Raw genomic sequence first — 23162 nt, 5'->3', positions numbered from 1 at the left:
TGTTTGATCCCAGATGAGGCGGCTTTGGTGCAGCGGCGTCATGCAGACAGCAGCAACTCTGGTGTAAGAGACGTAAATGTCTTCACAGGAGCCATGACAACGGCCCACGCCAGGTTGATGCTTTACGACTTGCTAGATAAGCTGCAGGAGAGGCTGTTGTACTGCGACACAGACAGCGTTGTCTTTACATCAGGGGCCGGCGATCGGGTTCCCCCCCTTGGGCCACATCTTGGTGACTGACCAACTAAACATGTGATGTGTGTGTCCGGGCCGAAGAAGACGCCGTCACACAGTTTGTATGTTACGCACACGACACGCTACAAGGTAAAACCAGCGTCACATGCAAAGGCGTCGCGTTAAATGGCCGTGACGCGGCTGTTGTCCCGCCCCACGCGCTGATTGGTCTCGTTCCATCTGCTGTAGCCAATCACAGCACACATACGTTGACCGTCTGAAACCATCAAACGGGACAAGAAGAGGTTCCGTCTTAAAAAGGAAAGTCCAAGTGGTGAACAATAAGCGGCGGGTGTTGCCCGATTACACCACGCTGCCCTCTGGCTACTAATGGGGATCAAGGGTTTGATGCGCGGCTACAACATCCCTTTAGTTTGGTAGTGAGGACCATCGAATCCAGCAAAGACTCTTTATCAAGAATATTTCACAGCGTTTTGATAACATGGTGCACATTTATTCATGTTGGCAGCCTTTATATACGTTGTAGAGGGCTTACCAGAGTCTCTGTGATGATGTTTTACTACCACAGGACAAAGACAACCGACTCATCAGAGACCATTTAATGAATGCCAGCAGTAATGATATAGAAGTTATCAATGTTTTTACCAAATACGTACATCATAGAAATCTCAGCTGTATGTATTCAGTGCAGAATGTATTTATTCAGGGTAAAGTTAGCCGCACTATTAGTTTAAACACTAACTATCTCATTTTGTCGCTCAGACACAGAATGTGGTCACGCATGTGGAGGAATGTGACTCTGTTAGAATCCATGTATGAATCCTCTCCCCGTGTGAGGAGAGTCATTGTGGCTGATGCAAACAGAGATTGGATTAATGCACTGTGTGAGATCAACGTGTTAAGAGGTCAGATCCCGTTGACCGACAAACAGTTTGTACTTTTAAAGAAGAAGAAGAATCTCATCAGACTGGTAGCCGATAAAAAGATCCGACTCAACAAGAAGGAAAAGAGGCTCAATCAGACGGGGGGATTTTTATTACCGTTACTTTTATAATTGACCTCGTCAACCGGGGGAAGTCAAATGGAGCACGCTCAAATAATGTCTCTGGTCCCCTGCAGCAGATTGAATGGATGAAGCAGCAGCAACATGAGCAGCGCAGCTCTATAAGACCGGCCGTGCAAAATGAACCGATGTATTGAAGCAACCTGACGCCGACATGTATGAAAAGGCCCAAACACATGGTGGTATTTTACAGAGACACTTGTCTGTGGTGCGACAGGGCGAGCGGGAGACGGGCGTATTGTCTCCATCACTACCACCCCATGAAAGCAGCTGTGCCTCAACAGATGTTGATGAAGGGCTCAGAAGAGATGTGATTTGGAGTAATGTCATCCGACACATGCCTAAAAAAAGTAGGAAACATGCTGAATGCACATAATGGACAGACGAGGGCGAGATTATCATCAGTGATCAAATGATCAAAGGCACACGTTTGTATGACCTGGTGAAAAGTGTCACTGTATAATGTTTTAGACCCTTCTACACCCATCGGGTGGAGGTTTTGTATAAAAACGCCCCTTCAGGCCTCATTCAGTCCGAGGTCTTAGACTAGTCGGTCTCTAGGTAGCAGAACCTTTAAGACCCCAAAGGCCAAAAAGGCTAAATCTCATTGGCTGATGGGTTATTCATGTTTAAACCTTTAAGATTTCATTATTCTTTGACGTGTAATTGTGTTGTTTTTTTATAACAAATGTCTGAATGCCTATTATTTTGTTTTATGTCACTTTTGAATATACTTGATCCACATTTTCATTTTCAAATAGCGCGAGGACACAGAGTTCAAAAATGCAAACAAAGGTTTTAGTTTACGTCCTTCAGATTAAACAGAAAACAGTCAAAACAGGGGGTAACTCAGGCTTCGGTCGATCTTCGCCGGTAAAACTTAACTAATGTCTTGTCTTTGGAGGGGAAACGGAAATCCACTTCTTTAAAGAGAGAACACCGTCCTCTCGGTCTCTCCTGCATTCGGGAATCCTTCTGTCTTGGTCTGCTCTTCTGCCGCGGGCCCAATCTGCAGCTCGTCTCTCCTCCCTCAGCGGTGTGTCTTCCGCCCTCATGGAGGCCTCCAGGTCGTCACACCCTGGTGGGTTTCAGGTGTGAGGGGAATGCTCTGAGTTTCGGGGTGGAGTTCCTACCTCCACCAGCAGGTGGAGCCATAGTAGTTACAGTCATCTCCGGTGAACGTAGCTCCCTTCCAAGACCGAGCCTCTCGTGACATCACAGTCTGTAAGAGGGTACGGCTGTTCTCTCCTGCTCTTACGGCCTCTATTAGCCACCATTTGCTCGCGGTCTTCGCAGGCAGTCATAGAAATCATCCTGTCGTCTGTTGTGGTGTATTTTCTGTAGGGGGGTGCTCTGCCACACTCTCGCCCCCCCATTGTAAACTACTTTCTGATAACAGTTATATGTCTGGGCATCCTTCCAGAATGAATAAATAACGGGGCACCACCCTGAGCTAACAGGGACCAATAACCAATACTATAAATCAAGTCTCATAATTGATATTCACTCCTTGAGGGTGAAGATGTCACGGCGGAGACCCGGGAAAAGAAAAGAAAATAAGGAACTATTCTGACCATGAGACATCATTCAGCAGCGTAACACAGTTGGCGCTTTCACTCTCTTACAGCAAACGTATCACAGCATCAGATCAACAGGGGACATTACGACATTTGCAGGTACACATTCAAACATAAATCAAAGGTAGCGGATTCGTTGATCCGGACTCTATCGTACCACGTTATGACTGAACAAATCAAATAAACATCAAGTCCATATCAACACGCTAAATTAGTCTGCCCAGAAAACCAGTGTTACTGTTTGATGGGCGTTGGTCATCAGCTTCCAGCTGACTGAGGACAGTTGAGCTCTGCGTAGGGAAACTCAGTGGATGAAGGCGATTTCGGCCGTGGGGTCCGAACTTCTCGTTGGGAGGCGGCGGGGGGTCAGAGAGCAGCTGTCTCTCCGGTCCTCTGGAGTCAACAGGAATGAAATCAAAAGGGAAAAGGAAGCGGGACGTAGTGGAGCGCGAGTCTTGAGTTCGTCCAGCGAGATTAAGACTGAAACTTGGCAATTGGAGGGAAAGAAAAGAAACCAAACAACGTTGTGTTGTCTCGATCTGTCACTAACGGGAAGTCAGGCGAAAGAGATCGATCCTTTGGCGCAATCTCTTCTTATGAACTTGAGGTCCAGGTTACAGGCCAGTGACTTTTTATTCAGAATGTTGGTCCCTGGGACAAAACCAGCTGAAAACCCCTAGAGGGGAAACATCCCTCTCACCTTTTTCACCCGTGACCCGTTTTCATGCCTGCATGTCACACTTAAATGTGTCAGATCATCAAACTAATGTAAATATTAGACACAGATAACGCAAGTAAACACAAAATGCAGTTTGTATCATTAAGGGGAGAAAAGAATCCAAACCTAAATGGCCCTGTGTGAAAAAGTGATGAAAACATAAATGAAGTGAGGTTCATCACATCTTTGGAAAGCCCAGTTCCATTTCTCCAGCCACAGCCGTTCTCAATCTAGAAATCACTTAAATAGGAGCTGCCTGACAAAGTGAAGTAGACCACAAGATCCTCACAAGCGAGACAGGCTGCGATCCAAAGACATTCAGGAACAAATGAGGAACAAAGTCATTGAGATCCATCAGTGTGGAAAAGGTGACAAAGCCATTTGTAAAGTTTTGGGACTCCAGCGAACCACAGGGAGAGACATTGTCCACAAATGGGGACAACATGGAAACATGCACATTGTGTGAATACTGAATGGTCTGTATCTGCTTTATCTTTATGAACCAGTTTAATGTGAATGTTCCTTTGCACACGTCCCATGAAGCTTGATCTGTAGCATGACGTCATTTCTCCCGTTTGAATTCACATCTGGTGAAAGTACAGTGACAGGTCCATTTCTTATTTGTTATCCATTCATCTTCTTCATGAATATATTCCAGCACCTCGTCGCTGTGTGACGCCTGACTGACAGTCTGTGGTCGTCTGTAAGTAGTGGTAGAAGAAGAAGAGGTGCTCCATGTGGACATGAAGGACAAAGCTGTGTGTGAGAGTGATGTAATGTCCATGTCTCCATGCTGCTCTGACCCCCCTCCTCCTTTCAGGGTGGAGCCTGATGGAGTCCGATGGTTGACACCAGGTCTGAGGAAGTGTAAGTGTGCTTTGATTCATGAAGATTCAACCATCTTCACACTGTGACATCACTCATTCACCTCTGTGATGTCATCATCAACGTGTCAGTAGATGAACACATGATTAATAACTGCAGCTGTATTGTGTCTTGTTCTCTCATCAGATTCCTGTGAACTCACAATCGACACAAACACAGTAAACAAACACCTCAAACCGTCTGACAACAACAGGAAGGTGACATGTGTGATGGAGGATCAGTCATATCCTGATCATCCAGACAGATTTGACTACTGGGATCAGCTGCTGTGTAGAACTGGTCTGACTGGTCGCTGTTACTGGGAGGTCAAGTGGAGAGGAAGAGTTAATGTATCAGTGAGTTACAGAGGAATCAGGAGGAAAGGAGACAGTTTAGACTGTTGGTTTGGATCCAATGATCAGTCCTGGAGTCTGAGATGCTCTGATAGAGGTTACTCTGTCTATCACAATAAGACAGTAACACGCATCACCTCCTCCTCCTCCTCCTCTGGTAGAGTAGCAGTGTATGTGGACTGTCCTGCTGGCTCTCTGTCCTTCTACAGAGTCTCCTCTGACACACTGATCCACCTCCACACCTTCAGCACCACATTCACTGAACCTCTTTATCCTGGGTTCAGTTTCAGGTCTTATGGTTCCTCAGTGTTTCTGTGTCCTCTTCAGGAGGGAGAGTCTCCTCCTGGTGGAGAACCTTCCTCTCTGCTCACCACATAGTTCAGTCTGTACAGCTGATGGTGGTTCATGTGGGTGTAGATGCAGGTGGAGCAGGTGAGGGGTACCTGAGCTGGTCTGGACTCTGGGGGGTCCACAGCTCTCTGGGACTCAGATGGAAGTGTGAAAGAGCTCAGCTTAATGCTGCTGTGCTCCTTCAATCAATAGATGATCATTTAGATATTGGCTCCTAATTAGGCTTTAATCTTCATCTTTATGTGTTCAAGAAGACATTTTATAAGACGCTCTTTCATCTGTCCCCCCATATGAGACAAATGTGTCCTTATGTGTGTGTGCGCTTCATCAGCAATAATAAAAACAAGGTGAAGAAGGAAAATATGAATGTGTAATTCTTTTTGAGCCCATTTTAACTTCAAATCTTTCTAAATCTGTTGAGTGAAATCAAATCTAATTTCACATAATCAGGTTTGTTTTGAACAAGAAGCTTTTTAATGGTTCAGCAAACCTCTCAAGGAAATATTGAATATGCGTTACTTGTGTTTTTATTCCCTATAATGTCATTTACAACATTTACTCCATGTGTTACTTTAACAGAAATAGAATTGTTTGGCTCTAATGTTAATAAATGACTTTTATTGGAAACAACTGTACATGTTTAAACAGGCCATCAAATAAAGATGCTTTCAACACGCTGTATTATTTCTTTTGACATGAAATACTCTGATCCTTTTTAAAGATGCTGTACTATTGACTTTTGTACTATTTCCTCCATAATATCTGTATTTATTCTACAGCCCTGTTGCTGTGTCAATAGCACAGAGGAAACATTGGTGGTGCAGCATGTTGAAGAAGGAAGTGAGTAAATAAAGAAATGAGTAATGAATAAGTTGCTTTATTAACCTTATTAACCTTCACGCAGAGCCGTCTCACAACAACACAAACTACTGAGCTCGCTACTTCAGGTGCAACTTGAACCTTTCATTCTGCACCAAATATCACACTTAAGTCACCAACAAAAACACACAAAGCACAAGCACACATTTGATAACAGGGTGGAGTTTATCTCCTCACAAAGTGGAGTATTGAAAGTGTTAAACGTGATTTCCCGCCAAAATAAAAGACAAGCAGCAGCAGCATTGCCACTAAATGCAATAAAACACGCGTTGTGCAGCGTGGACAGAAAGAGGAACGGCTTTAACTTTCCATCTCTTAATAACATGGTTATTGTAGCTGAAAGAAATGATTACAATAAAGTACATCCTCATTCTGCTCTAAAGCAGGTGTGTCAAACTCATCGTAGGTCACTTTGATCTCCAGCCATGTCCAGGGCTGATATGAAGGTCCAAGGTGATTCTATGTGGACGTTTCTCCAGGTTTCATGGCTCGGCTTCACCTCCTCACGCACAAACGCATGAGGACCGTCACCGACTACTTCCTGGCTCCCTGATGGGAAGCTTCCGGATGCTGGTTTGCAACGTTCTTGAAGAGTTAAAGGTAACTGACCGTTAAAGGCCGACTAACCTGTGAGATCCATCTCTCATGGACATGTAGGTTTGTGCATCCTGCTGCTCCTTCACTGCACTATATTCTGTAGTGATGCTTTTACACTGATTATCCAACTTGATGTAATGCCTTTGGTACATCTGCTCATCCAGATGTGCAATGGCAGGGAAAGGCCAATCTATGGATGTAAACCAAAGTCGGTGTCTGGTGAGGCTGTGGTGCAGAACTTCAGCCTGTGGATCACGGCTCAGCTAACTGGCTCTCTGCTGTTTCCTGTCAATAAGCATCCAAACTGAAAGAACTCATTCCCCATGTGGGCCTGAGTTCCACAGTGAGTCCGTGCATCTGAAGCTCAGTCAATCAGCAAGGGTGACATGTGGGGAACAAAGAAGTTAGTGACAATACTACAGGCAGCCTGAATGTAGAACTTCTGGATGATCCTCCTTCCTCCAGCACATGAAGCAGCTGCAGAGTTACAAACATGAGTGTGAAAGGAAGGCCACACGTGAGCCTGTTTGCTGTGAAGGAGAGATGTTCAGGCCAGGAGATAACGTACAATATGGGGATTCTTGTTGGTCGTGGCGCTCAATGGTGCCTTTATGTTCCCTTTTATTCCCCATATGTGTGTTTTTACAAGTTAACCGGCTCTTAAAGTCCCAGTAAAAGTGAAGCAGAGCCATTTGACCTTCTGTATTTAGCTGCTCCAACAGCAGAAGATACTTTGGGTGCATTTTGTGTCAATCATGTGAGTTAGAAAGTATTCTTCTTTCACACAGCGAGACGCTACATGTGGCTCATTGGGAGAATACAGTAGTACACGACTGTCTCACATTCACTTTATACTTCTCCACACTGGAGGACAAACACAAGCTGATGGCATGTTTCTACCCGTCAGAGGACACTTCTGTCTTTTCAGGGTGTCTCAGAAAAAGTCAAAAATCTCAAAGCTTCTCCTGGCAATGGAGAAAGGATCTCTTGGAAGAAGGAAAATCTCTTGAGGAGATTGAGATTGAAGGCATCTACCAGATTTATGAACTTTATTGGTTATTTTAAAAATGGTTACAAAGAGAATTACAGGAAGATAAATTCAACAACCAAGCAGTGTGACGGGGTGAGTGTGCTCATCAAACATGCTTTTCTTTAGATGAAGTGGAACCAGACGTCCAAGAATTGGAGACGAATCGGAGATGATGAAGATCGAGAAGATGACGATGATGATGATGATGAAGATGGAAATGGTGAAACGTCTCATCCTGTCCATGGATTAAGAGCTATGTAATGAACATGTGGTCTTCTAGTGTCCATTAGTACAACATGTGAGATTGGACTCTGGAGCATACATACCAGACCATACTGGAGAAGATGGTGCTTCTCTGTCAAGCCATCGTTGGTAACATCAGAATAATGAAGTGAATTCTTATTCAGCTCCACCATGAGATGTTTGTTGAGGGACACATGAGTGAAGGGCGACAGGGAGAAAGAGTTTAACTGTGATCTTCATTCTTCTCACAGTCCCTGAGACAGAAGGGACATGTGGTGGGACATGTCGTCTTCTGTTGACACTCATTGGCTGAGAGTTTGGAAGCCAAACAGAATTGAACATATATATATATATATATATATATATACATATATGTTGTGTTGTGACTAGAATGTGACCTGTAGCCTTTAAAGGCTTCCTAATAAAGATGAGACACAGTTGTCATTATGCCTCAGACCAACATGTACAGCTAATGTCCACTAGATGGCGCCGTTTCATTTGCAAGCTGCAGTGTTGCGTGTTGACACGCCGAGTGGTCCCGTGCACCTAAACACACGTTCAGTGAGCACGGTGCTGTATTTTCTCACGCAGGTACTTTGGGACACCTTGCAGAGTGGTTTATGAATCCCTGCTGTCACAGACTAACATGTGGAGAACCATGGCTGGCTGCACCATGGGAGGACACAGGTGTCTGTACCAGGTGTGTATGGATGACGACGATAGTCCCAATTATTGGTCCCCACCAAAACAACCAAACACTGTCACATGACACAAACCATCTGTGCAAACAAGGCTGTTGCCTGGCAACGCTAATGACTGAATGTCCACAAACTCTTCTTGTGGTGCCGTCACAAGGTCTACATTCATGGTTCATATATTCAGGGTCACTACAGACTGAACTCCCAAGGCTTTCATGCTACTTTGATGGATTTCTAGGGGAGAACATATAGTAGCTAGTAAGAGAAGAGGAGAGCAGGCCAAGGACGGGCTTTATAAATACTAATGTGCCCCAAGTATCCAGAGACTAATGAAGGCCACTAAATGGTCCCCAACCATTGGTCAACTTGTGTTATTAAGTTGGTAAGACGAGTGTGTTACAGCCACAGAGGCTGACAAACACCAACCGATGAACTGCAGAGGATTTGATTACAATAAATAACGTGTAGAAGGTAGAAATTGAAGCGCTTCTCTTAAATAGTTTGAACAGGTCACTTTGTTTAAATAATGTGATTAAGGTGGTTGACCGTCAGCGACCTTGTGAAAACATGTGAGACCGTTGCTGTCTGTCTGTGACACACACACGTATTTCAGCTGAAAGTGTATTTAGTTCATGTCTTTTCAGTCTTTTATATGAAAGTGTAAGTGAGTGAAGTGACTTTTAGTTAACTAGTACGTGTTCTCTGTGCAGCTGCAGTCTGATTGTGTCCACTTCATAGCAGCCAAACACACCACTCCCTTCACACGCTACGTGGAGCACATCAACTACCGGCTGGCCTCCTGTCACTTCTTCTCCTGCTGTCACCTTTCCGTAGCTTTTCACTCCCAACTAAAGTGCTGACTCAGGTAATGATGCATGGCTGACGGGGAGATCACAGCGTTTTTACTGCAAAGCAGACACACCGAGCCAGACCAGGAAGCCAAGTCACATCGAGTTGTTTTGTCATTTGTGAAGAGTAATAAACGGGAACATCAGCCAAAGAGACCAAAGACCTGCAATGTCTTTGTGAAAGGGAGTAAGGAAGAGGATCTTCTCCTGCAGCCAGCCGAGTGGCTGCAGGAGAAGCACAGTGTCTCTTTCTCTTTCATTTAACACAGAGCTGTAACTGTCTGCAGGCCATGTCCATCTCTGAGACCTGGTATGCCGTTAAAGACCACGGCACCAACTACTGCAACATCTACGAGCTCATCCAAGGTACTACAGAGTTATTAGTATTATGCTCAGAGGAAATCACATCACATTCATACATGGACTGATGGAGGTTGTTTAGGAGAAACACCTCATGTCCCATTTTACAAAAGAAACATTAAACAATAATGTTAATAATAAATCAATGTGAATGAATGAGAGTGGTGATTAGCAGCATTAACCACACAGTCTGATGATCCTCATACCGCCGTCTCCTTTGTTGAACAGGAAGTGGTCTAACCCAAGCCAGAGGTCACAGAGAGGTCACCAGTGACTTCCTGTGTCCCCAACGCTCCTCTGCTAACTGATATTCAGCTTATACATCAACATGCTGCTTGTTACTGTTGTATTTGGGAGTTTGTTCTGTTTCCATTGAGGAATAAATACCTAATGAATATACTGTATAACTGTACCCAATATGCTCATTTCATGTATTTGTACACACTGATCATACATCATTCAGTAAGGACTCCCATGCACCTATTCCTCCCATGACATGAGATCTGCTGATGAGAGGATGAGAGGCATTTATAATGGGCCCTTATACCTTCAATTGACTCAGACAGAACAAATAGTAATTAACCAGTTGTGGGTTTGCAGCAGGTTCTGGTAACACAACGTAGTGTTTGACCTCATAGAAGACAAGACATTTTTTAGAGACTAAATAGAAACACGTTCAGGTTCTCCTGAAGTAAAATGCATCCCTTTGGATTCCTGTTGTTAAGCTCTAAACCTCTAGCAGCTTGTAGCATATTATAATACGGGTAGATGAAATGCAGCGCTCTGATTGGTTGAGAGTGAGTCACGGTGCATTATTGAGTCATAATGTACAGTTGCTGGTCACATTGACCCGAGCGTTCCGTATCACTGCACACAAAGTAACAGGTCAGACTTTGTGCCGTTAGTTGACATTTCAGTGTTCAGCTCAGTGGCGATCGCCGAGAAGAGACCAGAAATCCCACAAATGATCAGTTTGGGTCAACGCGAGCTTCCACAACCGGACAATGAAGGTGGACGTCATGAGCGATGTGAATGAAGGAGACGCTGCAGCACCCGATGCTGTTTACCTGCACGTACGGGGACTATTTTGTCTCTAGACTCCTGAAATGAGACACACAACGTTTGTTGGCTACAACTGTTTAGTGCTGAAAGCAGCTATTTACTTACTATTCATAATGTGGCTGGTAACCGTATTATAAAAGCAGCACTTTATCTTCAATAATGTAAGAGTTGGGGGGCGTTGTTAGGCCCGACGCGCAGCGGAGAACTGCTCCATCATTGGAGGATAAAGTACAGCCTATAAGGCGATGGGTTAGTTTAAACATAAAGGAATAAACGTTACATTTCAACCTTAAGATAAAGTACACCAGCCAACAGAAAGTGACGAGTGAGGTGAGAAATAAAGTGAGCGGTGGAACGTCAGAGTCAGTCCGTGTTGATGAAGGCGGCGTTCTCCATGTTGTGTCACGTGGAGCGTCGTTGGCCAGCGGCGTGCAAACCGTTCTCCACGCAGACGACTCGTACCATGTAGATCTGTTCATGTGCTGCAAAGTGACGATGACTCTATAACGGACCATGAACTGGACATCGTGGTCTCCGTGGCAGGAAATGGAAGCGGAGGCGGTGGGGCCCGTTTAAAACTAGGAAACATCCCCTATGATCAGATATTGTCTTCTGTACGCAGCAAACAACAGGGATAACAATCTGTGTTTAGCACGTTTCATCCGCCCAGACAAGGACGCTCCTTCTAAATGAACATATGCCGATGTGGCGGCTTTTGAAAGGTATCTGGGGCTGAAGGTCATCATCTTCCACCATGTGACAGGTGGTAAATGCCTGCAGGGCTTCAGAACACACGACACACCCCACCTGCAGACAGTGTGGCTCCATCTATACAATGAGCACCAGCACAGGATTGGAAATAAGACATAACGGTAAGCACCTTGTGAGGAACGACACAAGATCAGAACACACAGCTTATACATCCATAGCCCACAATGCATCTGGTTTGACAACTCTATCATCCTGGAGTATCTTGTAAAACAGAAGATCCGGCCCACGGTGGTCATGAGTGGGAGTCACGCTGATGTATGACAACGCAGACCAGCAGACATCAGAAGACTCACTTAGTTTTCTACGCATGCGTTTGGCACAAACACCTGCGGCGTTGGGGTTTGAGGATGTGGAAAAAGGTTATTTTCCACACAAGTTCAACACGAGGGCGAATGAATACTACGTTGGCAGAGACCCCGACCCGTCTTACTACGGGTACGAGACGTGTGACACTGAACAAACTTCATTCATGAGGTGGTGCAGCACAGTTTGTGGAGAGAAATGTGATTTCCAGGCAGAGCTCAGCCTGCTGTGTCAATGATGTAGAGGCGTTGTGGAGCGCGTGCTCCATTCATGGTGGAACATTCCTAGAACGCACGCAGCTCCACCCTGTTCCTCTCACCACTTTGCCATCCAGCTGTTTGGGTGTGTTCAGAACCTTGTTCCTCCCGCGGGACACGGTGGCTCTGACACACGAGGGGCTCCACAAGACACAAGAAGACGTATTGTGATGTTTCCATGCAGTGGCCTGAATACGTGTCCCACACGGAGAATATTGACATCAGACATGCACTCAACCACGGGGAGCACCAGTCTGCTCCGTTCTATGTGGACGGTTAGAATTCGCTTGTTATGAATCGGCCGGTTGTTTTTTTCCCGGATGTGTCAAATGTCGCGTACAGAGCGACATGAACCCCGTCACCAAAGTCCCGTATGGTAACAACACAAGGCGCTTATGGAGAGAACAGATGCCCTGCAGAAACAACAGGGTTTGAACGTTGTGCTGATGTGGGAGTGTGAGTGGGCCTCATCAGAACCATCCAGCGCTTCTGTACAGGCCTCTATGGCCACGTACAAACAGCACAAACGTCTGGATCCTACAAAGGCTCTTTGGCCGGCGTACAGATGCTATGAAGTTGTACCACAAGGTCTGCGATGATGAAAAAATCAGATACTAGGACTTTACAAGTCTGTATCCAACTGTACAGAGAAACAAACAGCATCCCGTCGGCCACCTCCAGATTATCGTCAGGGATTCTGAGTCCATGGATAATTACTACGGCTTCATAAAGTGCACAGTGCCCCCCCGAGGGCTGTTTCTCCCCGTCTTGCCGTACAGATGTCATGGAAAGCTCATGTTCCCGCTGTGCGGGTTGTGTGCTGACACTTTGAACCAACCTTGTGAGTGTGTTCACAGTGAGAGAGAGAGGCAGCTGTCTGGGGTTCGGGTCCCTGGAGCTACAGACGTCTGTGGAAAAGGGTCAGTGGATTGTGTCCACCCATGAAGTCTGGCATTCTCCCAACAAAACAAGCACATTGTTTAGTGGACATGTGAAGACGTTCATGAAATGCAAGCAGGAGGCATCAGGCTATCGGGGCCACGTCAAAACACAGGCTGATGGGGAGAAATAAAAGGAGGACATTCAGCTAAACCCAGACTAAATGTGTGTCCACAAAGCCATGAGGAGCTGTAACAAACTCTCTGTGGGGCCGGTTGAGCATGAGGAGTAACATGTCAGCTGATCACAGTTGCTGAGCCTTCTTGGTGATGGAGCTGATGTTCAGCTCCCAGGACCTCAAGTGGGAGCTGAACATCAGCTCCATCACCAAGAAGGCTCAGCAGAGGTTGTTCTTCCTGAAGCAGCTGAAGAAACTCAACCTGCCAAAGACGATGTTGGTCCACTTCTACACGGCCATCATGGAGTCCATCCTCTGCTCATCCATCACCGTCTGGTACGCTGCAGCCACAGCCAAGGACAAGGGCAGGCTGCAGCGGGTCATCCGCTCTGCAGAGAGGCTGATCGGCTGCAATCTGCCGTCCCTGCAGGACTTGTTCACTTCCAGGTCTCTGAAGCGAGCTAAAAAGGTCGCGGCCGACCCCTCTCACCCCGGACAAAAACTGTTTGTGCCCCTTCCATCTGGCAGGAGGCTGAGGTCCATCAGGACTACGACCTCCCGCCACACCAACAGTTTCTTCCCGTCAGCAGTCGGGCTCATCAACAGAGCCGGTCCCCCACTGCCTGACTAACACTCCACCGGTCACTCCCCCTCATACTGCACATGCCACTTTAACTGCAATTCATCACTTTGTCACTTGTCACTTGTCTGTTACTCGTTTGTTAGTGCACTTTATGCTTAATATTTTTCTTTTTAACTTTTTAATATTTAAATTTTTTAAACTTTATTCTCTTGTTTTATACTAACCCATAGCCTTAGCCTTATTCTACTAACCCATTGCATTAGCATTCCATTCCACTTTATTTTATTACTTGTGCACTGTTGTCTTGTCTGTCTACTGTCGCGCACTAACCGCCAAGACAAATTCCTTGTATGTTTGACATATTTTGGCTAATAAATGTTTCCTGATTCCTGATGTTCACGACCAGTTTGATGTGAGACAATTCTGTTTGATCCCAGATGAGGCGGCTTTGGTGCAGCGGCGTCATGCAGACAGCAGCAACTCTGGTGTAAAGGACGTAAATGTCTTCACAGGAGCCATGACAACGGCCCACGCCAGGTTGATGCTTTACGACTTGCTAGATAAGCTGCAGGAGAGGCTGTTGTACTGCGACACAGACAGCGTTGTCTTTACATCAGGGGCCGGCGATCGGGTTCCCCCCCTTGGGCCACATCTTGGTGACTGACCAACTAAACATGTGATGTGTGTGTCCGGGCCGAAGAAGACGAAGTCACACAGTTTGTATGTTACGCACACGACACGCTACAAGGTAAAACCAGCGTCACATGCAAAGGCGTCGCGTTAAATGGCCGTGACGCGGCGGTTGTCCCGCCCCACGCGCTGATTGGTCTCGTTCCATCTGCTGTAGCCAATCACAGCACACATACGTTGACTGTCTGAAACCATCAAACGGGACAAGAAGAGGTTCCGTCTTAAAAAGGAAAGTCCAAGTGGTGAACAATAAGCGGCGGGTGTTGCCCGATTACACCACGCTGCCCTCTGGCTACTAATGGGGATCAAGGGTTTGATGCGCGGCTACAACATCCCTTTAGTTTGGTAGTGAGGACCATCGAATCCAGCAAAGACTCTTTATCAAGAATATTTCCCAGCGTTTTGATAACATGGTGCACATTTATTCATGTTGGCAGCCTTTATATACGTTGTAGAGGGCTTACCAGAGTCTCTGTGATGATGTTTTACTACCACAGGACAAAGACAACCGACTCATCAGAGACCATTTAATGAATGCCAGCAGTAATGATATAGAAGTTATCAATGTTTTTACCAAATACGTACATCATAGAAATCTCAGCTGTATGTATTTAGTGCAGAATGTATTTATTCAGGGTAAAACTAGCCGCACTATTAGTTTAAACACTAACTATCTCATTTTGTCGCTCAGACACAGAATGTGGTCACGCATGTGGAGGAATGTGACTCTGTTAGAATCCATGTATGAATCCTCTCCCCGTGTGAGGAGAGTCATTGTGGCTGATGCAAACAGAGATTGGATTAATGCACTGTGTGAGATCAACGTGTTAAGAGGTCAGATCCCGTTGACCGACAAACAGTTTGTACTTTTAAAGAAGAAGAAGAATCTCATCAGACTGGTAGCCGATAAAACGATCAGACTCAACAAGAAGGAAAAGAGGCTCAATCAGACGGGGGGATTTTTATTACCGTTACTTCTATAATTAACCTCGTCAACCGGGGGAAGTCAAATGGAGCACGCTCAAATAATGTCTCTGGTCCCCTGCAGCAGATTGAATGGATGAAGCAGCAGCAACATGAGCAGCGCAGCTCTATAAGACCGGCCGTGCAAAATGAACCCATGTGTTGAAGCAACCTGACGCCGACATGTATGAAAAGGCCCAAACACATGGTGGTATTTTACAGAGACACTTGTCTGTGGTGCGACAGGGCGAGCGGGAGACGGGCGTATTGTCTCCATCACTACCACCCCATGAAAGCAGCTGTGCCTCAACAGATGTTGATGAAGGGCTCAGAAGAGATGTGATTTGGAGTAATGTCATCCGACACATGCCTAAAAAAAGTAGGAAACATGCTGAATGCACATAATGGACAGACGAGGGCGAGATTATCATCAGTGATCAAACGATCAAAGGCACACAGAAGTACGATGCACGTGAAGCTACAGAGGCTGCACCACATCTCCTGTCACCTGAAGAACCTCAGGGACAAAGGCAGGGACAGAGTCGGGTGATGGACAGATCCTCAGTGCAAACTGAAAGGGCCAGACGTGCCCTCATGTCCATGAGACAGTTAAATGTCTCATCAGTCTGGTTTTTATCCTGATGGCAGCAGTGCAATCAACTGTCCTGTAATTGAGCATCTCCTCCTAGAACTTCTGCTGTGTCCAACTATTCATTTAATTGATGGAAAGTTTAGATTTCCACCCTGATTCTACAGCATATGACTGTCGCAATGAGCATTATATTTAACTGTTTGCATAAAATGACTGGAGAGGTTTTTATTTCTCTTCCAGATGCACAACCTGATGGGGACAGAAGAGGCTTTGACTGTAGCCTCAGTAATCCAGCAGATGACGGTGAAGCTCACACACATCTGCTTTTGGAAGATGGGCAAGCATTCAGACTCACTGTGAAATGGTCTCATTTGTGTCTGAACATCATGCGTAACCACACTGAGTGTTACCCACGTGTCACTGCGTGCACACACACCATCACGTTCCAAGTGCACACACATTAATATGTTAAACACTCCTGCAAACTGACATTACGTATGCTGCAGGACTCGATAGGAGTGTGATGAATAAGTGAAATAGTTGTTGCCAAGAGCATCGTTCTGTGATGTAATGTGTTTAACTTGTGCTCATTCTTTGTTTGTCTATTCTTTAGTAAAACAATGTTCCAGAATCATTTTATATTACAGCTTTTTATGCCACCTCATTATAACGTGAATAAACACACAACTATCTATTCACTGTGCTTTAATGTGATTATTTAAGAGTCCGTACGTGTTGAAGAATCAACACATGAGATGTGCATCAAGTATGTCAATTGGAAACGTCATCCAAACAGTGAAGCCAGTTGAAGGACATGCATGTAGATGTCCCGTCCAGAAGAAGAGGACTCCACGGCACTGCAGCAGGACCTTCATGGCCTTCTGCTACAGTGACCCAGGCTGTGAGTCAGCAGTCAGGTTCCTCATGGTGTTCTGCCTGCAGGATCTGAGATGGACCAAACACATTCATTATGACTATAGCAACATGTTAATATGTCTTCATTCAGGTCGGAGTGATATGACAAATGATTGCATTGCATTTCTTTGTTATCGTGCTATATATAGAGTACACACAGAAACTCCTGATATATGATATATATGTTTGGTCTCTCTCTGTTTGAGACAGAAGATGAAGACAATGAATGTTCCCACATCACTAGCAGGTCAACATTAAGCTCAAGGATGATGACTGTTCGCAAGTTGATGGTCCACAAATCCACACTGGCAGACCCACCACCAGGGTGGCTTCACGTGGTGGAGCAGTGAGAAGTAAGGATGAGCCCTGTACTAGCAGTCATGATGGAGGTGGTAACCCTGCACCAGCAGTGGTGATGAACATGCTGTGGCATCAAACACCTTTTGGTGATTTTAGCCTTTGAACTGATTTACAAGTTATTTAATGGCCCAATGTGTCGTGACTGTACATATGAGCCAGCACACAGAGACACCACACAGGAAACAGAATATCAGGTCAAGTCATGTAATAAGAGTGAATGGACAAACTGTCCGTCATTAAAGGGCCGGGCTGATTCTGATCTCTATAAGGAGCCTTTACAGCAGCCTCCCTTTGGGATGTGGCTTATTTCAACTTATTCTGCTGTGAAACCAAACTTCTTTTTATCTCCTACTCTCTGGCTCCTTTGAGTCACGTCCAGGTCCTTGTACTCGTCCTGGTGTTTCGTCTCATAGTGTCTTCTCGTGTTGTGCTCCTTAGTTACAGACACGTGGGCTCCACAAACAAGACAAACAGGTAAACAAATATACTTTCTTATCGCCCTTTTGGGGAACGTGACAGTGTGGGAGGGAGGCGGGGCTTTACGGATCGCTACTGACACAGAGGAGATGGCTGACTCCTGTCCTGATTGACAGAATAGCAGAGCATTGTGGGATTTGTAGTATTAGCGGTGAATGCGCTGGAATATGGGCGGGCCAGCTCTAATAGTAATTTGATATTGCCTCGCCAAGTTTGGCCCGCGGGCCAGAGTTTGACACCCGTGACGTATGTGGTGACGTTGGGAACCTTCCTGTCTGGGAACATTTTGAGCTGATCCTCATAATAAGGTGTGAACACAGTAATGTGTTATTAGTAACTAGCGTAAATAAATGTGACGTATCGCTTGTTCTAATGTCGTCTTATTTCTGGTGATTTAAAAGGTGAAGTGTCTGTTGTGTTAAAGGAGCTTGGATACAACAGCTCATCTATGCTGAGGCATCATAGAGGCCTGCATGAGAACAAGGAGACCAACCAAGGTGGACCAAACCTTGGACGTTTGGAGAAGCTAAGAACATAAGAAGTGTATCCTCACTTGTATAAACTTGCTGTGACTTTGTTCCCCAGCTTCATCTGCTCCCTGTGAAAGTCTCTAAAGGTGAAACACTCTCAGGAAAAGAAACCGTCTGAAGCCCTGTGGACAAGTTGCTAGTTTTAAATGGAAATGAATGAAATCTTCTGCGTGTTACATGTTGTCACTAGTAACATAAGCACAGTCACAAACAAGTAGATTAAGTAGAGTCACAAACCTTTATCTTTATCAATATTACATTTCCTTTTATCCTGTTTGAAGCTCTAAGAGAGGACGGTACGACACAGCTGGCAGAGCCATTGCTGTAAGCTTGGTACATGGCGCTCCGCCAACAAACCTCCTCTCACCAACAGGATTTCCTCTTCTGGTTGATGCTTCAGCAAAACCAGAGCTACAAGACAAAGAGTCACAAGGTCAGTTGGTAGTTTAAATGTTATCCTGCATTAGAATTAGGTCACATTACAATATTCTCTTGGCGTTTTGAGAGGGAGAACCAATCCAGCCCAGTCTGCTCATTGCTGAATGCTCACTTCCTATAGTTTGAATTCCTCCACTATTGCTGTAGACGGTAAAGTGTATTTCCCTCGTTGTTTTTCCTTATACTCCGTGTGATGCTCGGTATCTGACAGTAAAACCCTTGAGGACCTCGAGATGTCAAAGGCACCTCTGCTTGACTTGACTCTCATTGCCTCTCACCTCAAAGAATAAAGTTTGGACGAGGAGGATCAGGTGAACATGCATTGTGGTTGAAGTACTACTTCAAATCCAGTAAAAGCACATGCACTTCCTGGTGTGCACTTCCTGTTTCCTGCAGTTGAAAGGAAGTCCTTCCTTTTTAATTGTAATGTTCGTATTCTCCACTGAACCGTTATATTCCACATTATCATGCGAGAGCATTGCAGTTGTGTGTATGAGCACATTTCACATGTGTGAAACTTGAAATACATGTTGTTCGTGCCATCCGGCCTTTAAGCGGCCTTCACCCATTATTACTCTGCATTTATAGTTCAAGTGTCATTTTATTCTAGCGTAAACGTGCATGTTTATATTTAATACTCAACAGTAGAGTCGCGTTGCAGCAAACCAAAGTCTGCAGACTGAGTTGTGTGAGTCACCTTAGCTACAGCTGTGCTGTGTGTAGGTGAAGCGAACCCGGACATTGTCTCCAAGTACTTTGTGTAACTGGTCTTCAATGAGACCAACAAGCCCATTTCTGTTTAATCACATTTTACAGATGTTTTCAAGCACTAACTTAATTCTCATCCTCCTGCCTATAGAGCAGGGGTGGGCAATTATTTTTCCCAGGGGGCCAAATGGGAAACTGAAAATAATTTGGAGGGCCGGGCCAACATGCCAAACTCTTTTTGTAATGTATAATTATGCAATATACACTTTATTTCTATATTAAAAGCAGTAAATGGCATTGTTTTGACCGCTGGTAAGAGTGTATGTTATTATTTAGCAATTAAAAAGTGAGGTTAGCTTTCAAAAATATAATTTAGTCAAATATAATTTTCAAAATGATGAACAAAATATGAAACATTTGACTAATTTTCAGTCACGTTAATAACAAAGGGCATTTTGAGTTTCATATACTATTGAAACAAGGAAAATCCTTGTTTCAATAGTCATCACATCATCTTTGTAGTCATCACATCATCTTTGTAGCCAAAATAAACAAGACATGACACTGAACTGTGTAACGCACACGATCGGCAGCTTCCCCAGGCAGGAAAAACTGGTCACATGACGCTCAAGCTTTCTGATTGGCTCAAAAAACACCTGCCAGATTCCTGAGGCGGTTTCATCTGTCACACCTGAAGCAGGAGGTGAAGCGGCTCGGGGACTTTCCTCACTGCAGAAACAGCAGATTAAATCCATAATTCCCGTGAGAAGCGGCAGAGGTAAGACGTGTGTGTGTGTGTGTGTGTGTGTGTGTGTGTGTGTGTGTGTGTGTGTGTGTGTGTGTGTGTCTTTGCTGGCTCGCTGTGTGTTTCACAGTAACTCTGCAGGCTTTGTCTCACTCAATGATTTATAATCCACCGATTCGCTGCTGTTCTTTGGCTCCAACGTCCGCGAGCTTCAAGCACCGACAAAATGTCCCACTCGGTCCAAAGGTTGTGGACAAACCTGCACGTCATATGTGACTCTTCCCCACCAGCTAAAGGTGTGTTTGGAGTATTTTAATGTGGATTCCAGCTTATTGTAGTCAGGACTCTGCCGAATAAAAAAAAGATAATGCGTTGATGTATTTTATCATGATATATACCCTAAATAATGGTTTCCGGTACTGGTTCTGGTCCGGTTTTAGGTCCACATGTCGAGCCCACCATCACGTGTTTTGGTTTGTGAGATTAAACGTTCTTCTCTTTCCTCACATCTGTTTAAAAGGGTCGTGTTTATCAAAGTTGAAATGTGAATATGGTGGATAGAAAGTGTGGATTCATAGTTCTCACAGTGCCGACGTTTCCTGAAAGCAACACGGTTGAGGACACGCCCCTCAATTGATGCCACGCCCTCTAAGCAGATCAGGGCCAGAAGTCTGAGACAAAGCAGACGTCCTCTTTTACCCGGTAGTGATGGGAATTACGGCTCTTTATAGAGAATCGGCTCTTTCGGCTCCCAAATGGCTCTTCTGATTTTTTTGGTGCTTAAATTAATTTATCACCAACAATAATGTAAAATTATGCGCAATATGAATTACTGATGTAAAAAAAAACTCTCAAATGTTTTTATATGAATACACTTTTATTTATACACTCTAAAAATAAATGAGTGCAAAAACAAACGTTTAACTATTTACAAATGAACTTGACTAACTTTTAATTATTTTAAACGTTTTAATACTTAACAAATTTTAAAGTGAAACAATATACAGAAGCTTACATAATCACACAAAAAAATATAACTTAAAATGTGTAAAACAAAAAGAAAAAAAATCGTCATGCAGAGTTTTGTCCTTCAGGGAAGATTTACATTGAGACCAAGTGGCTCCGCTTTGAGGGGCTGATCCTGTTTCTTCTCTCTGAAATTATCTGCCCTGTTTTGGAGAAGATAGAGATTTTAGTCTTGCAGACTCTACATTCTGCATTAGATAGATCAATGTCATTGACATGTGTCCAGATTTTGCTGCGTTTCCTGTTGACACTCACTTTCGTAACTTTTATTTTACCGCTCTGTTTCTCTCTTGACTCCTCCCTCCTGTTCGCTGCTGCTGTGTGTAAGTCCCGCCCCTGTGCTCAGCGCAGACACGCCCCCACACATATTGACCAATCAAATGTGGCTTGAGAGAGAGAGACACACACCCACACATATTGACCAATCAAATGCGGCTTGAGGGAGAGACACGCCCCACGCATATCAACCAATCAAATGCGGCTTGAGAGGGAGACACGCCCCGAAACATAATGACCAATCAAATGCGGCTTGAGAGGGAGACACGCCCCCACACATATTGACCAATCAAATGCGGCTTGAGAGAGAGAGAGAAACAAAGCGGCTCCCGTCGTTCGCGTCGAGTTTGATATTCTTAATATTGATATTCAGCATGTCAATTCATGAAATAATTATTTTTAACATAAATAACGACATTTATAGGATGAGAATTTAAAATGACGTCTCTTGACACGTTGTCTCAAGACAACAACACAAAGTGTCCCATGAGAGTTTTAGTGTTGAGGTGAATGAGCTCTGTGTGTTTGTCCTGATGAAGTTAATAATGTGTGAGCTCTCCCAGCAGGTTGGTGTGAAGGTGTGAAGGTGTGGACTCTGCTATGAATCAGGCTGAGGACCCAGAGGACGGAGTCCCTCCCTCTGAAGCCCCTCTGTGTGGGGAACATGACAGCCAGACCAAAGCTCAGAGGTGAGAGGACCATCTCCAACTGTCCTCCACTCGTCTCCATGTCCCAACGTCTCTGACTCACTGACTCTGCTTCTACATGTGTGAAACCAGGATCCATCAGAGACCAGGACCTGGACCTGGACCCAGCTGTGTGTCCATGAAGAGTGATCGGTCTATGGATTATCCTCTAAACTTCAAAGACGTTGGTCCCCCTGTTGATGCAAGGTGAGGGTCTCAGGCTGATGATGAGGTGTTTCTACCAGACTCTCTGGTGGAGGTTCTGGGTTTCTTGCTCCAGGGCCCTTCAGCAGTGTCCAGTGAGGGAGGGAGAGCTCCATGGAGGACTTGGTGAGACTTGGTGGGACTAAACCAAACTGACTGGTGAAGAAAACAGTGAGCTGAAAGACTGAGCTGTTGATTCTCAGTGGGACCAGCAGGACCAGTAGACCTAAACCACTACAGGGAGGCATGTGGTCCACATCCAGACCTCACGTCATGGACCTTTACCTTGTTTTGGTCTCTGTGAGGACGGACACCATGTGAGCTGATGCTTCATGATTAGATGATGATGTGATGATGTAATCTCAGTGTTTCTTTCAGTTCACATCAGCAGAGAGGAAAGTCTCCTGAACCCAGATGTGTGTCCATGAAGAGTGATCAGTCTATGGGTCATCGGATTGACTTCAAAGATGGACACCGTTCTTATGACACAGAGTAAGTTCTTAAACAGATGAAGAACTGTTCTGATCCTCAGTGATGAATTACATAAATGTTTGTTCAGTGTTTAACGTGTTGTTTCCATGACGATCCATCATGACAGAACTCATTATCTGCATCTAACTCCAGGGTGTCAAACTCATCTTGGGTTTGGGTCAGATACTGTCCACTTTGATCTCAAGTGGGCCGGACCAGTAAAATCTTAGGCGATGGTCCGGTCGACGGGGGGCCGTCATTTCCAAGCGGGC

General features: G+C 45.0%; 1 protein-coding gene and 1 long non-coding RNA gene across 14 annotated transcripts in view; both read left to right on the top strand.

Annotated features, from left to right (window-relative positions):
- LOC144394272 (protein NLRC3-like) overlaps nucleotides 1-23162 on the top strand; it is a 78646-nt gene that overhangs the window by 43447 nt on the left and 12037 nt on the right. The window contains exons 2-5 of one of the 12 annotated variants that reach the window (XM_078098033.1): nucleotides 18618-18769; nucleotides 22096-22218; nucleotides 22309-22422; nucleotides 22798-22911. In XM_078098033.1, the coding sequence (XP_077954159.1) occupies nucleotides 22130-22218; nucleotides 22309-22422; nucleotides 22798-22911 (317 nt within the window). In that variant the 5' untranslated portion in view covers nucleotides 18618-18769; nucleotides 22096-22129. Of the gene's footprint in view, nucleotides 1-9764; nucleotides 9777-18617; nucleotides 18770-19419; nucleotides 20524-22092; nucleotides 22219-22308; nucleotides 22423-22797; nucleotides 22912-23162 lie in introns of those variants that run through there. The other 11 variants (XM_078098035.1, XM_078098036.1, XM_078098031.1 and 8 more) reach the window with 11 other exon arrangements.
- Nucleotides 2786-6494, top strand: LOC144394276 (uncharacterized). 2 transcript variants are annotated; one of them, XR_013456947.1, is made up of 3 exons: nucleotides 3567-4420; nucleotides 4565-5961; nucleotides 6480-6494. It is a non-coding gene; the product is annotated as an uncharacterized LOC144394276 (long non-coding RNA). The 2 variants fall into 2 exon arrangements; XR_013456946.1 differs by lacking the exon at nucleotides 6480-6494 and having other exon boundaries at nucleotides 2786-4420; nucleotides 4565-5795.

Source organism: Gasterosteus aculeatus, unplaced genomic scaffold, assembly GCF_964276395.1.
Source record: "Gasterosteus aculeatus unplaced genomic scaffold, fGasAcu3.hap1.1 HAP1_SCAFFOLD_39, whole genome shotgun sequence".
In the NCBI taxonomy this organism is placed as follows: Eukaryota; Metazoa; Chordata; class Actinopteri; order Perciformes; family Gasterosteidae; genus Gasterosteus; species Gasterosteus aculeatus.
Note: the sequence above shows the minus strand (reverse complement) of the source record. Positions and strands in the feature narration are given on the sequence as shown.